Consider the following 16,579-nt stretch of genomic DNA (forward strand, 5'->3'; position numbering starts at 1 on the left):
AACGTGAAGCAGCAAAGGTCGGACTGGTGGTGAATGCGGCTAAGACAAAGTACATGCTGGTAGGTGGGACTGAGCGAGACAGGACAAGCCTTGGCAGCAATGTTACGATAGACGGGGATACTTTCGAGGTGGCAGAAGAATTCGTCTACCTCGGTTCCTTGCTAACGGCTGACAATAACGTGTTGACTATTTTCGACTGTCGAATTTTTACTCTCGGAGGATGGCTTGCCAGTCTTTTTTGTCAAGACTGGCAAGCCATCTTCCGAGTGACAATATTTAACGTGAGCCGTGAAATTCGGAGGCGCATCATCAGCGGAAGTCGTACCTACTACGGGCTCCAGGAGAAACTGCGGTCAAAAAAGATTCACCCCCGCACCAAATGTACCATGTACAAGACGTTAATAAGACCGGTGGTTCTCTACGGACACGAGACATGGGCGATGCTCGAGGAGGACCTGCAAAGCACTCGGAGTTTTCGAGCGACGCGTGCTAAGGACGATCTTCGGCGGCGTGCAGGAGAACGGTGTGTGGCGGAGAAGGATGAACCACGAGCTCGCTGCACTCTACGGTGAACCCAACATCCTGAAATTGGCTAAAGCTGGACGGATACGGTGGGCAGGGCATGTTGCAAGAATGGCGGATAACAACCCTGCCATGTTGGTGTTTGCTAACCATTCGGTTGGTACAAGAAGGCGTGGAGCGCAGAGAGCACGATGGGCGGACCAGGTGGAGCGTGATCTGGCGAGCGTTGGGCGTGACCGACGTTGCAGAGCTGCAGCTGCAAATCGAGTATTATGGCGGAAAATTGTTGATTCAGTGTTTTCATGAATTTGATGTTGAACTAAATAAATCAAAAATGGTGGTGGCAGTGAACAACCAACTGGAAATCGCGGTCAGCGTATCGATCCTTGGCCGATCAGTGAGCAATTCGTCGCAGAAGAGTTGAATGTATGCGAAACGAATCCTTTAGGTATCTTAAGCTCACCCAGAATCACGAGCTTGTTCTGGGGCCAGGACTGGCGAGCACAGAGGTCTATGTCGACGTCGACTGAGCCGGTGATGTAAAACCCCGGAAGAATTCCGGATTCGTGATGACGTTTGGTGGTGGGCCAATCCACCGGACATCCCGGAAGCAAACATGGGTTGCGTTGAGCAGCATCGAAGTGGAATTCGGATCGTTTGCTGAGCGATTCCGACGTAAAGGTAGCGTAGCTGTTTCGTTTGTATCGTTTATGAAGCAGCTGGAATCCGGTAAGGCGCTATCTATAAACTACGCAGACTATTTTTTTTGTTCACCGACCCCACCCCCCACGTATAGTTTTATCCATACAAAATGCTCAAAATTTGTATAAAGCGTAAACCCTCATTCTACGAAGAAATAAGGATAGGAGATTCTGAGAAGTGGGAAGAAGTAAATGAATGATAAAACGGAAATGCTTTGATATAATAATAAATATAATTCAATATACATTTACAGCTTATGTTTCATTAGCACAACAATTTGTATACAAAGTACAAGTAACTGGGATACAATAATTACACTAACAGTACGTTATAGTCACATATCCAAAAATCAACCCTACTCCTTCGTTATCAACTGCACAATCGTCCCGATCACTTTGCGTCCTTGTTCGTGATTCGCCAAATTCAGCAACGGGTCGCTAATCTTCAACTCCAGCATTTTGGCCAACTCGAGCCGCAGGAACTTCATCATCTCCGCCACCTGGTGCGTTTCGGCCTGCAACGCAATCCAACCATCTTCCAGCAAAATGACGAAATCTCCTCCGTGCAGTTCTATCCGTAGGTCACTGCCGGAAAAGAGGACCAAGGGAAGCAGGGGGACCATCGTCGTTTCCCGGATGTAGATCCGCGAGGTTTTGACCTTTTCCTGGTAGACTAGGAAGGGAGAGTTGAAGTGGCCGAATTTGGAGTTGATGGATGAGGGGTGTAGGAATACGTATCCATCCTGTTGGGTTTTGAACCGCAGGTCGGACGGTTGCGGAAGTCGAGGGACGGCACCGCCGGCTCCGCTGATGAAGGACTTTTCCGGGGTGAGGACCTTGATCACATTGGGGTAGAGGGCGGCGCAGAGGATAGCGGCCAGCAGGCGGTTGTTTTCTCCGTTGGAGTTGATGTCGGATCCGGTGAGCTCCAGGAGTTCGTCTTTGACGAACTTCCCCCGGCGACCGCTGAGATCGATCGGGACGAAGCCGATGGAGACCAGGAGTTCCAAGAATTGATACTTCATTTCACCTATCGTTTGGAGGGTTTTCGTGGACAAGTAGTTCTCCTCGGCGTAGCAATGGGCGGCGTATCGACTTCGCTTGGTAGTTTCCTTCCACTTCCGGTAGGCGTTGAGCATCGTCAAATGGTCACTGTTGGCGATGCCGAATTGGCGTTTCCGGCTGTCCGCTTCGTCTCTTTTCGTGAACGGGGACACGAAGGGGCTCTTGTAGCTGAGGCAAGCGGCGATGGTTAGGACGCTGTCTAGGCACTGGAAGATGGCTCCGAAAAGCATGAGTTTACCTGTAAAGAGAAATGAAATGGTATTCCATATACTGCCGTGAATCGCAAGTCAGTCCCATCTGCATTTTGGACAAAAATGAGTTAATGACTGTTTTCGATCTTTCTTGAGATGATCTTTCAGCTGCGTGAATAAAAATATATAGTTTGTTCAGTAAAATTAAAAAACAACACCAAGTCAGATTGTCCCATAATGAAATGTAATCGCAAGTCAGTCCCATTACGAACTTGTGTACCTTCCAGTACAAAACTGAACACTATTTTAGCCAGTTTTATATTTTTCACTGTTACGTTTTCACGTTTGAAATAATGTGTGAAAGTTTCATGATAATCGCTGAAGTTTTCAATTCATGGCGATTTTTTAAAGTTTCACATAGAAATCGAATTTGAAAACTTCAGAGTCCATTTTCTCAATGCCTGCTTTTTACAGATGGGACTGACTTGCGATTCACGGCAGTATATGTATATTAAATTACTACGTGGGCTTCGTGGTCGTAAGGTTAACAATCCAATGAACAATGCTTAACATGTTTTGATTGTTATTGTTTCGAAACAAATTATTGAATTGATAATCTCATGCTCAAAACAACTTATCATTAAGCTACATTGCAAGTTTCAAGAGAAGTTTTAAAAGTATGGGAAATGTCATGTAAATGTTATTTGCTAATAAACTCCAGACGGATTTTCCGGAGGAATCCCGCAAAGAAGTCTTGAAGCAATCCCGAAAGTAGTTTCTGAAAGAATCTCGGACAAGGATGGAAGAAAATCACTTCTAGGGATAAATAATACAGGATACGAGCAATCCAAGATTGCCTTTGCTCTTGCAGTAGCATGATGCCGGAACCCACGCCCCGTGCTTGTATCATGGGATCACAGGCAATCAAAGCATCTGATGCACTCTTTATCATGGGATCACAGGTTACACAGCGTAACAAAAATTAACTTTTTGTCTGTCTCAAGAGCAAATCTATGTGTCTCCGAAGGATTTTGGGCCGCTGAATCCGAATCTGGGCTCAGATTTGCTCTAACACGTCACAATTTTGAGCTATACCTCAATTTATAGGGCAAAATATGCGATTTTAGGCTTTTTTGACTGCAAGCCATTAAGCAAGGAAATATTTTTTTAAGCAATCAAAAGGTTAATTGGTCAATGAACATCTAAATTAACGACTCATGCAAAATATTTCGTTTTACCAAATCGAATTTGATAGTTTTAAGGTGAAACGGGACGCCGTGTTATTTTTCCTATCTTGCCTCTCTTTCTAACAATTTGCCTCGCGATTTTGAAGATGGTAATCTCGAGTTCTATCGCACTGAAGATGTTGAAAACCAATCAGCATATGCACTGCAAGTGAGCATACACAATGATAGGTTTTTGTTGCAAAATATGAAGTAGAATCTGAGATTACCATCTTAGTAGCCACAGAGCAATGGCGGATATTTCCTCGACCGTCCCGTCCGCCCTTAAGCGATTTATGTTACACTCTGAAAAATTTTCACGTCCGATTTACGTGAAAAGATAGGTAGTTTTCGTCCACAATATTTTTCACGTAACCTTCGCCGGAATGTCAGGTAGCTAGACAAATTTCAGCTTTGCTAATCGACGTGATGAATCAGGTAAATCTGACAGGCATTTTACGTATCGTTTACGTGAAATGTGGATGAGTGATACTGATATTTCAGGTAACTTTTACGTGAAAACTTTATATGTTCTACATGAATTTCACTTAATTTGTTCATGATTTTTGAATGAAAATAAAGCAGCCGCACCAGCTTCTAACGTATTTGAAGAGGCGAGAGATTTTAAATCCTTCCAAAATGTAATGAAGAAGCATTAAAAGCTTACCTTCAAATAAATATTTAATTTCGTTGCATTTGTATAGGGATTTAAAAACTCTTTCCTTTTCAAATACGCTATAAGCTGGCACCAATATGTAACAAAGAAAAATCTTATCAGTTTGTTTTATTATTGAATAAATCTACACCTTCGTCCAAAGCCCATCTACATAAGTTTATGATCCTTTGAGATGGGATAATACAAAACAAATCTCGGGGTTTTGACGGAAAATCTTCGAAGCCCAGCCCAAGGTCCAGGAGCAAACACTCGTTGAACTAAACTTCCGTCAGATACTTATTTCAGCTCCTAAAATTATTGAAAATACAACTGCTTATAATTAATAACAATAAATTGCCCTAAACAATTAATTTACCTCAATATTTGCAGCAACTTGCACAGAAACTCTTAATCAGCATGCAGTTCTTGCGTCAATCTACTTCTCGACGCCATATTGAATTGTTTTTGCACACCTGAAATTCACGTAACTTTCGTTTCGCGGAAACTTCCAAGTAGGAAGTACACCAACACAAACGCATTGAAATCATTTACGTGAAAATAAGGTGGGTTTAACTCAACATGGCGGTACATACGACGTGGTTTTCGAGTGACAGTTACTGACATCACGTAACTTTTGAGGTTTTGAGAATAAGGATGAGCTACGTGATATTTCACGTAAATCGGACGTGAAAATTCTTTAGAGTGTAGGTACGATATTTCCCATACAAGTCACCCTCCAAAAGTTGTATGCAAGTTTTCATACTAACATAAAATGCTTGAATCTATCAAATTTGATTAGGTAAAACGAAATATTTTGCATGAGTCGTGTTATTTAGATGTTAATTGACCAATTAACCTTTTGATTGCTTAAAAAAATATTTCCTTGCTTAATGGCTTGCAATCAAAAAAGTCCAAAATCGCATATTTTGCCCTATAAATTGAGGTATAGCTCAAAAATGTGACGTGTTGGAGCAAATCTGAGTCCAGATTCGGATTCAGCGGCCCAAAATCCTTCGGAGACACATAAGTTTGCTCTTGAGACAAAAAAATGTTGCGCTGTGTTATCGGATCATGTTACAAGTCGCGATAAATTTTATTCATTACGATTCAAACCATTTATGGACCAATAAACGGAATTCATGATGGAAAACAATACATTCTTCATTGGCATATCTTGATATTGGAGCACCAAGAATGCACAAAAAGTGTATGATTTTCGACATTTATCATTTCGATTTCATGATAACGATCACATCATGGCCGCACATGCCTCGCGATTCAATTTTCGCGGAGCGTGGTTTGTTATAATACTTGACGACAAGGTTCTATCGTTGTTGCTATGATCGCGCGATGCGCTTCAACCGCGACACATTCAGGATCTTATCATGATCACTAGATTTCCATCCTTGATCTCGGATGAAGTTTACGGAGGAATACTGGAATGAGTTTAAAAGAATTCCGGAAAAAGTTCTTGTAAGAATTTCAGAAGACATTCCCGGAAGAATTCCGAAAATAGTTCCTGAAAGAATCGTTGAAGGAATTCCTGGAGGAATCCCGGAAGATGTTCCTGAAGGGATTTCATAAGTGAAACTCAGAATTCCTAAACAAATTTCTGAAGAAATCTTAGAATGAGCTCCTGGATGTATCTCTCATGGAATTTCTGGAGTAATCTTGAAAGAATCCCTGCATGAATTTTGTAAGCAGTTCCTGAAAAATTCCTCCTTGAGAAATCCCAGAACAAATCTCTGAAGGAACAAATGGAGGAAGACTTTCTCGAGAATCCCCAGATGGAACCTACAAAGGAAACTCAGAAGAAATTCTCTGGAGTGTCCCAGAGGGATCTTCTGATAGTAGATAGTATCCCAGAAGAAACTTCCGGAACAGTCTTGGAAAAAGTGTATGGAGAATCCGCGGAAGGAATTCCGGTGCAATTTCAAAAGGGGTGCCACCAGCAAGTTATAAATCAGCACACTTTTTCCACGCACGTGAGCCCCACATTTTGAACTCAATCAAACTCTACATGGAAAGCTGACGAAGTCAGGGCACGAATTGTTAAAGACTTAGGGCCGATTTCTTCATCTCGGCTTAACCGGTAAGCCACACTGAAATAAATTTTGTTGTCGTTCCCACCGAATCCATGGTAGAATTAAGAACTGTACCAACAATTTTCAACCGAATGCAAAATTCTGTTAATTGTACTGAAACATTGTCAATATTACCATGCGTGTATTACTGTTGACTAAAAACACACTTGGTTCTACTATTTGGGCATTGTAATTTCGACCATGTAGACTTGAATGTTGCGCGTCTTAGATAAACATAGTCAAAAATACAATGTCAAAATAGTAACATCAAGAATGTTTTTAGTCAATGGTACTTCACGCATGGTAATATTGACAATGTTTCAGTACAATTAACAGAATTTTGCATTCGGTTGAAAATTGTTGGTACAGTTCTTAATTTTACCATGGATTCGGTGGAAACAACAACAAAATTTATTTCAGTGCAGGCTTACCCATACAGGTAAACCTTGCATAACGCTTAATTGGCTCACTAGGTGGAGAAACGTTTGTTTTCCTTGATATCTTCATCATGGTTTAAAATTTGAAATTGGTGTCTTCGGCGAAGTTGTTCATACGGATGTGTGAATCTTCTAATCAAATGATCCTTATTTAGATTTTTTCTCTTTAGATGGTAGTATAATTGGTTTGGGTAATATCTTGAATTATTGATAATATCTCAACCCTACAAAAAGATACAAATTTGGTGTTTACTGTAAATATGTTTATCTGGACAAACTTAACCCGGTAATGTAATTATATGTAAGAAATCCTTCGAACAGGTGGCACTGAGGTGGAAAACATTATAATGATGGGATCTTGAGCAAAACCGTTCAAATGTATAAGAGCCATAGGCCGAAAAAATTTCCAGTTAAAAATTAACGCACTTGATGTAATTTATATCACAGATAGGTATCTACATAGGTCTATATACAGGATCTCCCGCACAAATTTAGCTATGAAAATACATATTTAGCAATTCCCGAAAATTCTCCATGGGTTTCACCTAGGATTCTAGGTTTCATCTTGTAATTCCTTTAAAGAATCCTGTAGGGATTCCTTCCAATAGTTCTCCTGATATTCCTTCTGAGATTCTTTCACGAGTTTCTACAGAATACTATCAGGGATTTCTCCAAAGATTCCTTCAAATCTTTGTCCGGGATTCTCCCGGGGATTCCGCCCTGGCTTTCATTGATTTCTCACGGTATTCGTGGGGTGTGAGCAACGATAGTGTCATTCCCCTTGCCTGCCCTTCCCCTACCTAGCATCAGTGACAGCAATTGCTTAAGCATCATGCCGACGTTGTCAGTCAGTGCTATACCGCCTCATTGAGGAAAGGAGCTTTGGCGGAGTAAGTCGCCTTGATCGTGAGTCCTGTATAATGCCAAGTGATTCTACTGTAGGCTGGGAACGGATTGTTCCGGTGAGTTTCGCAATATTTATAGTATTCCTTTAAAAAGGTCTCTTGAGTCTTCATCAGAGATTCCTCCCGAGGTATTTCAGGGTTTTTTTTCAGCATTTTTCCCGGGATACTTTTAACGATTTCCCCGAGATAACTTCCGGGATTGGTTCATTGATCGTTCCCGGGTTTAATGTGATTCTTTTCAGGGGTTCCTCCAAGATTTTGCCAAGTTTTTCTCCAGTTTTTTTTTTTATGAAGTTCCGTTTGGAACTTTTCTCTTTCATTGATTCCTCCTAGGATTCTTTCAGAGATTCTTCCTCCCGGGATTCTTTCGATGATTTCCCTCAGGATATCTTCCGGGATCTAAGATTAGTCCTGAAACTGCATAAAAGACTTCTCCAGGACTCTTCGTGGGTATTCTTTCGGCATTCCTTTAGATATTTCTCCCGCGATTTCCACAGCTATTTCTTCTGTGGTCACAATTAGAGATTCATACCAAGAATTATTCAAGGATCATTCCGAGATTCCTTTGAGAATTTCCTTTAAAGTTCTTTTACAGATTATTCCTGAGATTTCAACAGGAATTCTTCCTGAGTTTTCTTCCGGATTTCCTCCAGGAATTTCTTCTGGCCTCCTTTTATGAATTCCTCCGTTCATATCTCCTGCGATTTTGTCATTCATTTTTATCGGATTTCTACCGAGATTTACTTAGGGATTAATTTGGAGATTTGTTATGCGACTACTTCTAGCATTTTTAAAATATTCCTTCCGAGATTCTCTGATTCCTTCACTGATTTCTCATAGGGTTATCTGAGGATTTTTCCTGGGTTTTCGTTAGAAATTTCTTCTGAGTTTGTATCAAGGATTTCCCCCCAGGATTTCTTCAATGAATTCTCTTGCGATTCTTTTGCCATTTTTCCTGGGATTCATTCATTAATTGCCGGGGTTTTCTTTATCGGTTATTCCAAATTTCTGTCAAAAGATCTTTCTGAAATTCTTTTTGGATTTCCGTTAGCAATTCCTTCCGGAATTTCTTCATTGATTACTCTCCCTCCCCTCCCCGTATTCCCTTCATCATAAAATCCTGCCGGTATTACATACTTCACGGATCATGATTTATTTGATTTATCTTTATCATAGAGACTTTCAGCCCTTGGCTTTTCACGGATCATTCTCGATTTCTTCTACTTATTTTTCAGGTATTATTCTCTAAATTTATTTAAATTCCTATAAAGAATTCTCCTGAATCTTTTCATGGATTGCTTCCAAAATTTCTATCGTGATTCCTTCTTTGATGCTCCCGGGTTTTCTTTCACCCTGGTCGTACATTGGGGTCATTATGACCCCTAAACTTGCACTACGTCAGCGGGGTGAGCGTCAGCTAATGCACGAAGAAGGTTAAGGTTAAGGTTAAGGAGATAGTCCAAGTATTCCTTCGAAGCTCCTCTTCAGAATCTTTCAATTATGCCATCACGAATGTAGTGTATAGGCTTAGCCCATTGTAGATGAACTAATCTTGAAATCAAACATCTATTGTACAAGTATCTTGAAATTGTATTATGATGTAGAGATGAACACCATTCATTGTAATAGAATGAACTTCCGGTTGTAAATATATATAAGCACGGTGCGCACTAGAGAAGCTCTCTTTTGCGTCCCGACCATCTATCAATAAAGTAGACTTAACAATAGTCCTACAGTGTCTTAAGTAAGTATCGATCCGAACATATCAACGAATTCTTTCAGGATTTTTCCTGGGATTCCTTCAGATAATTCTCCAGGGGGTTTCTCTACGATTCTTACGATTTTTTAAAGATTCCTCTGTGGATTCCTTCAATGATTTCAGAAATCTTGCAGAGATTTTTCTAGGATATTCAAAAGGATTCCTTTTGCACTTTTTTCAAGGATTGCTTCCGAATTTTATAGGGATTCCTTCGGGGAATTCTGCCAGGCTTCCAGGATTGCTTCATTAAGTCCTTTCGGGATTCTTCTCAAGCTTATTTTTTCAGGGAGTCTTTTAAGGATTCTTCCCGAGATTCCTCTATGGATTTTTCACAGGACTCCTTCTAGCATTCTTTCAGGTATTCATCCCGATATTTGTAGGGATTTCTTTACAGATTTTTCTGTGAAGTTTTTAAGTTCTTACTTGCTAGACATGTGTGTAGCTAGAGACTTCACTCAGAATTCTTTTAGATTTTTTCCGCGAGATTCTTTCAGGAAGTGCTTCTAGGATTGTTTTAATGATTTCTTCGGGAATTCTTCCGGGATTTCCATCAAAGATTAATTTCTCAGAGACTCCTTTTAAGTTGTTTTTTTTTTCAGGGATTTCTTCAAGTTTCATAGATTGCTACCAGCATTCCTCCCGATAATTGTACTCCGATTCATCCTGGATTCTTTCAGGAGAATCTTTCAGAAAACCATCCATGGATTCCAGACATTCTAACAGCATTTTATTTTTAGAAAATGAAGAGTCCAGAATTCTTCCATAAATTTTTCAAAGGACTCCTTAAAAAAATAGAATGTTCCTTGAGAAATACTTTTTAGAGATGCCTTAAGTTCCTCCATAAATTTTCCAATGAATTTCTATGGAGAACATCCTGAAATGGTTCGATTGGTTTATTAGAAATTCCATAAATTAAATCACGCAAAAAATGCCCATTTTCAAACCCCGTTCCCCCTATGGCATACTTTTTGTATAGGACCTCCTCTGGAATAATCACACTTTTCGGAATCCCTCCCTTCTCGAAACGTGGCGTAACTTATGGACATTTCCTCTTCAGAAATAACTCCAGGAATTATATTTACATAGTAATCCCAGGGTTCTTTCAGGAATTCCTCCGAAAATTCTTTCTTCTTCTATAAATTTGTACATGGAGTGTCGTCAGGAAACTTTTCAGAACTTCCATGATTCTGCTTAGTGATTCCAGTAGATATTATTTCAGTGGTTTCTGCAAAAATTCATATAGATATTCCTTTATTAGTTTCTCCGTGTATTCCTCCATGTATTTTACCAGAAATTCTTCCTGAAATTCTTCCAAGCATACTATTAGCAATTTTCACGCGGATTCCTTGAGAATTTTAGGAATAACTCCAGTAACAATTTCTAGAAAGTTTTACAAATATTCCCTTTGAGATTTCTAGAAACCTTTACAGATGTTAAAGTATTTTTGCAGACATTATTTCAGGGATTCCTTAAAAAAATTTCATTAATTCCCCTGGGAAATCTTTCAGAACATCCTTAATAAATTTTGATACGAGATTTCTCTTGGAATTTTTCTAAATATTTATCAATAAATCATTGTAGAAATTTCACCAAGGGTTTCTGAGGGAGAGTTTCCAGAAATTTCTTTAGCAACTCTTTCTAGAATAATTCCAGAAAATTCCCTGGGATTTTTTCAAATAATTCTGCAGGGATTCGTTCAAGAATATCTAAGGAATTCCTTCAAGATTCTTCCAGAAATTCCTTTATAGATTCCATCTAAAATTTACTAAGAAATTCCTTCTGAAATATCACTTCAATATTTTAAGATTTTTCCTTTAATGTCAGTAAGAGATTACCTTAAACTCCATGGATTTTTTTTGGTTTTCATAATTTTCAGGAAATCGTTTAGAAAATTTCGTCAGGGATTGCCGGAGAAATGACATTTCCTTTGCTAACCGAAAAAATCCGCATTTATCCGTTGCTAACCATCATTATTCGCGTCTAACTGCTGCTCGGTTAGCAGGAACGGATAAATGCGGATTTCCCGAATAGAAAAAGAAATGTCAATCCCCCTGGGAATTACCGAAAAAAATGCCAACAAACTTCCTTTTTGGAATTCCTTCTACGATTCTTTCAGAAATATTTTCTGGGATTCCTTTAGAGATTCCTCCGGCAATTTTTTGAAATATTCCTCCACAGATATTCACAGAAGTGTTTTATGAAATTACATAAAACATGTTGTAGTTATTCTTTGAGAATTTCTGAAGGAATTTCTATGCAAATGTTTAAAAATTTCCTGATGAGATTTAATTTTATTGAAAGAATTTCAGAAACAATCGTTGGAAGAGCTCCTGGAGAAGTCCTTGGGAAATACCTGGAAGGACTCCTGAGATTCGCCACAAAGGTTCAGTTAATTGGACGCTGTAGCTTAATTTCCCCAACAGAGGGGTAGAAAAAAAAAACTCCTGAGATGGCTTTGGAGAAATTCTAGAAGAATTTTTTTGGCAATGTCAAGTACTAAATCCTGCAGTGATTTTTAAAGGAACTCTTGAAAGAATCTCTGAAGGGCTTTTTTACGGGTCATCAGGAAAAAATCAAGAATCCCCGAAGGAAAGTTTTTATAAATACCTAGAGAAGTTTACGATCCCACCCGTGGAGGAATATCTGAGAATCTTCTGGGAAGCCCTTGGAGGAATTTTCAGAAGAATCTATTTAAGAATTTTCTGGAGGAATTCCTGAAGAAACGCCTGAAAGAATCCCTGGAAAAGTTCTTGAAAAGAATCCTAACAAACCTGCAGCAATTTTTTTAGATTTCACCATGACAGCACTGATCTAAAAGGAGTTTTAGAAAAGAATATACTTAGAAGACACGAGCGACGTTGTAAATTTCTATCTTGAGGAATCCTTTATAAATTTTCTGGTAAATGTCCTTAAGGATTCTCTCTGAAATGTATACATAACGCTTATGAGGATAGTTTTTATTGAAACCTCTGCTGCTCCCACTCGCATAATACTCCCATCTTTGCTGGGTTTCCTGTTCATATAAGACTGGAAACAAATTACTCAGTATTGACGTTTTTAATGACTGGAAGTAGCACTTCACTAAAAACAAAAATAAGGTCACGCAAAATTCAACAAAATATTGTTGAAAGCAGTCTGGTCTGGTCTAGTCTAGAGATTCCTGAAATTTTACCAGAAACTTTGTTTGATGCTTCTTTTTAGAAATTGCTCCCAAATAATGCCAAAGGAACTATTATAGAAGCTATAGAGCGTCATATGTGTATGAAAAAGATATACATGACCAGTAAGCGAATACCCAAAAGAGGAACACATTGCATATGAAACGGAAATGTTACATTACCTATCCGAACGTCCACCGGAAGCGTGGCCAAATGATGCCCCAGCGAAGTCAGGTTCTCGCCCAAATCGAAAGCTCCCACGTCGATCAACCGTTTCTTGGCCGCCTCGATGTTCTCCTCCGAAGGTGGCTCGATCGTTCCCATCAGAACATCCTTCAGCGAACTGCCCTGCAAAGTTTCCAGCGTTTTGATCCGCAACAGCAGCGGTTCCAGAGGTATCCGGTGGATTTCCGGTACGGGCTGTCCGAGAATATGATTCGTGAAGCGAGGTCTCGTGAACAGATGGATGCAGACTCCGGGCATGACACGTCCGGCACGACCCTTCCGCTGGAGGGCATTCGCTCGGGAGACCCACACAACGTCCAGCGATTCCATGTTTCGGTTCGAGTCGAAGCGTTTTTCCTTCATCTGGCCACAGTCGATCACAAACACACAATCGTCGATGGTGACCGACGTTTCGGCAATGTTGGTGCTGAGGACGATTTTCCGCTTGCCCTTGGGGGCTTTTCGGAAAACTAGGGCCTGTTCTTCGTTGGTTAGGGTGGAGTGTAGCGGAACCAGGATGAATTTGTTTTCGCGAGGACCGAACAGTTTGCTGTCGCTGAGGGCTTCGTGGATGGTTTGGATTTCTGCCAGACCCGGGAGGAAAATGACGATGGAACCCTCCTGGGGCCAACCATGATCGGTGCCTTCGACGATGTACCGCAGAACGTGTTCGATCAGTTCCGGGTTGATGCGGAGCGGGTCCATCAGATAGAGGGTTTTGCACGTTGCTTTGGAGTAATCTGAAAATGGGAGGGGGATTTGATTATTGAAACTGTTGAAAATCAACTTATTAACAGTGCAAACTTACCGGAGTACCTCGCAAACATGTCGGCCATCTTGAGGTTCTCGTCCTTGATTGTTTTGGCCGGAGCGGCATTCGCAGCTTTTACGTCCGCGTATTCCAACTCCTGCAGTAGCTGTTCCTCCTCGCCTTTCCGCAGCTTGCGACAAAACTGCGAATCGGCTTCCAGTACAAAGCCGCTTTTCTCGAGGATATCCTCCAGGAAGAGTTGCTCTACGGGGAAGGTCCGACCGGGAATGTCCAGTACGGGGACGTCACCGAAGTACGACGAGAACAGATTCGAGTTGAGAGTGGCCGACATGAGGATCACTTTAAGGTCGGAACGCTTTTCTAGGAGTTGCTTAAGGATCAGGAGCAGGAAGTCGGATTCCTCGGACCGTTCGTGGACTTCGTCCACCAGGATGTGGGTGACGTTGGACAGCATGGGCTCGGATTGAAGCCGCCGCAGGAGAATTCCGGTGGTGCAGAAGGTGAGACGGGTGGAAGAGGAGATTTTGTTTTCCAGTCGGATTTGGTAACCGACGGTGTTTCCGACCTTCTCGACCCGTTCCTCCGCCACTCGTTCCGCGACTCCGATGGCGGAGATTCGCCTTGGTTGGGTGCAGATGATTTCCACGTGGGGGACTTTTCCGTCCAGCTTGGACGACTGGAAGAGCCAATTGTCCAGGATAAACTGAGGCACTTGGGTGGACTTACCGCAACCGGTTTCTCCGCTGATCACCAGGACCGAGTGGGACTCCATGGCCTCAATGATGTCGCTCATTTTGCTCCACGCCGGAAGTTGTTTCCGGTGTCGTAGCATGTCTTTGTAAGCACCATTATTCTGTTTGTCCATGAATTTCCGGATGATGTTCAAATCCTCCTTCCGAAGCTGTTCTGGATTTGTCTTGGGACCGGATGTTCGGCTTGTGATGCCCATCTGATTGTGACTGGGAAGGTCTTCGATCTTGAGATTGTTCATTTCGTCCACTTCCGGTTGGTAGAATAAGGACCGGCGAGGATCCGGAAACTGGTACCGATCCAGCTCGATAAACCGATCAATTTCCTCGTCGTTCTGAAGCAGTTCCGCTATGGAATACACACAAGGCATGCCATCCTGGGTGATGGACAGCGATTCTTGAACCAATCTCCTACAAATTCTCAACATCAACTGCTGAGGAATGTCCGCGCAGGTCGTTTTCAGGAACACCAACGGCGCTTCATAAGGATACTTGCTCTGCTTTGGAAACCGAATCTCCAAAAAGAACCAATTTGGGTCCTCTTCCGGTTTGTCCTTCTTCTCCTTGGACGAAGACTCCTCTCCCTCGGAATCGGAACCATGCGAAAAGTAGCACTTATTCCCATACCTGCACTTCCCTTTGGCAAAGTTCCAGCAGGGCTCCTTCTTCGGTTTCTTCTTCCTCCCGGCCAACTGCCGCTTCCGTTCCTCCTCCTCCGCTTCCTTCTTCCGCTGCTGTTCCATCTTCCTCACCTCCGACGGACTGTGCGCCATCAAGTGGTCAATCTTGAACTTCAGCTGCCACACCCGCTTCCGCTCCTTCTCCACAAACAACCGATCGTAGATCGATTCCAGAGCTTCCTTCTCATCCGCTCGCATCTGCTCCAACTCTTCCTCCCCAAAGTCACACTCCCGCTCCAACAAATCCACCGGCGGCGGAAAATACTTCTCGAACAGCAACGCCAACGCATCGTCCACATCACCCTTGCAGTGATCCAGCGCTTCCTCGCAGTGTCCCTTCGCAAATCCATAGCTCCCCAGCTTGATCAGCGCGTACATCCGGAACTTATCCTCGCTCGAGTTCCCCGTCTTCTTCACGTCCGAAAAGTCACAACCCCCCTGGATCACCAGGTTCCCTCGATCCTTCCAGTACGCTTTCTTCATCCGTCCGCCCTGGTCCTCGTACAACGATATATCCCCCAGCTGAAACGAGTCGCCGTGGATCGCCCGCAGCGTATCCATCACCATCTCCTGTGAGTCGTGCTTCAGCCGAAGCACCTGCAGTTCCACCTTGACCGGGGCCTTCGTCGGCGGAGGTTCGATCGGGGCATTCCTATAGAGACGACACGAGAAATGTTAATTTCACAACATTGCGTGACTTCGTCGGAATAAGCGAAAATACTCACGTCGACCGGGCGTCCACGATGGTCCGCAGGAAGCAGTCGCCGATTAATTGTTTGCTGGTGCCGTCCATTGCGGTTTTCCGGAGGAATATCAACTAAATTTATTGCAATCGTTTACACTTTTCTGGCGAAACAGAACTGAAACGTTCGTCACCAACCGAACACGCAAAAGAATGCGAAAAAAGAACGCAACGCGCGACGTGGAGAACCGTCAAAGTCAGCTGTTTTCCTTTTGATGGTGTGCGGGCGCCAGGTTAACTTCTGTGAATCTAACAACCAGTTTTCATCAACCAGTTTTATTTTTCCGTGTTTTTACTGGTTGGTGGGAATCTAACAACCAGTTTTTGTACCGTACTTGAACAAAGGGGTGACTTTGTACAGTAGACGTTCGATAACTGCAACATGTTTACGTTTCACTTAGCGAACGAAAATCCGATAACTGCAACGCCTGACAGTGTCAATACACCATCAACTGACGTAAAATGAACGCGAACTTCATCCGACTGTTCATTTGGGCTAACATGGCGCATCATTTTGACAGATGGCGGTGCGATAACTGCAAAATTGTTGCACTTACCGGACTTGCAGTTAAAAAGCATTGCAGTTAAACCGTTTGCACCGACCGAACGTCTACTGTACCGATAAAAGATTAATCCTGTTAAACATGTGTCCGATCCATCGCAACAACTGAAAATGTTGCGCAACGTGAAAAAGTTGCATTCCTATGAAAA

At 42.1% G+C, this 16,579-nt stretch overlaps 1 protein-coding gene across 1 annotated transcript; it reads right to left on the bottom strand.

Annotated features, from left to right (window-relative positions):
- Nucleotides 1-1,441: 1,441 nt before the first annotated feature.
- On the bottom strand, nt 1,442-16,050 carry LOC109418408 (putative ATP-dependent RNA helicase DHX57). The gene is made up of 4 exons (XM_019692594.3): nt 15,852-16,050; nt 13,734-15,778; nt 12,883-13,665; nt 1,442-2,526 (listed from the first exon to the last, which is right to left on the bottom strand). Exons 1-4 carry the CDS (start codon nt 15,917-15,919, stop codon nt 1,580-1,582), a joined length of 3,843 nt encoding a protein of 1,280 aa, XP_019548139.3. The 5' UTR covers nt 15,920-16,050; the 3' UTR covers nt 1,442-1,579.
- Nucleotides 16,051-16,579: the final 529 nt, after the last annotated feature.

Source organism: Aedes albopictus, chromosome 3 (genome assembly GCF_035046485.1).
Source record: "Aedes albopictus strain Foshan chromosome 3, AalbF5, whole genome shotgun sequence".
Classification (NCBI taxonomy): domain Eukaryota; kingdom Metazoa; phylum Arthropoda; class Insecta; order Diptera; family Culicidae; genus Aedes; species Aedes albopictus.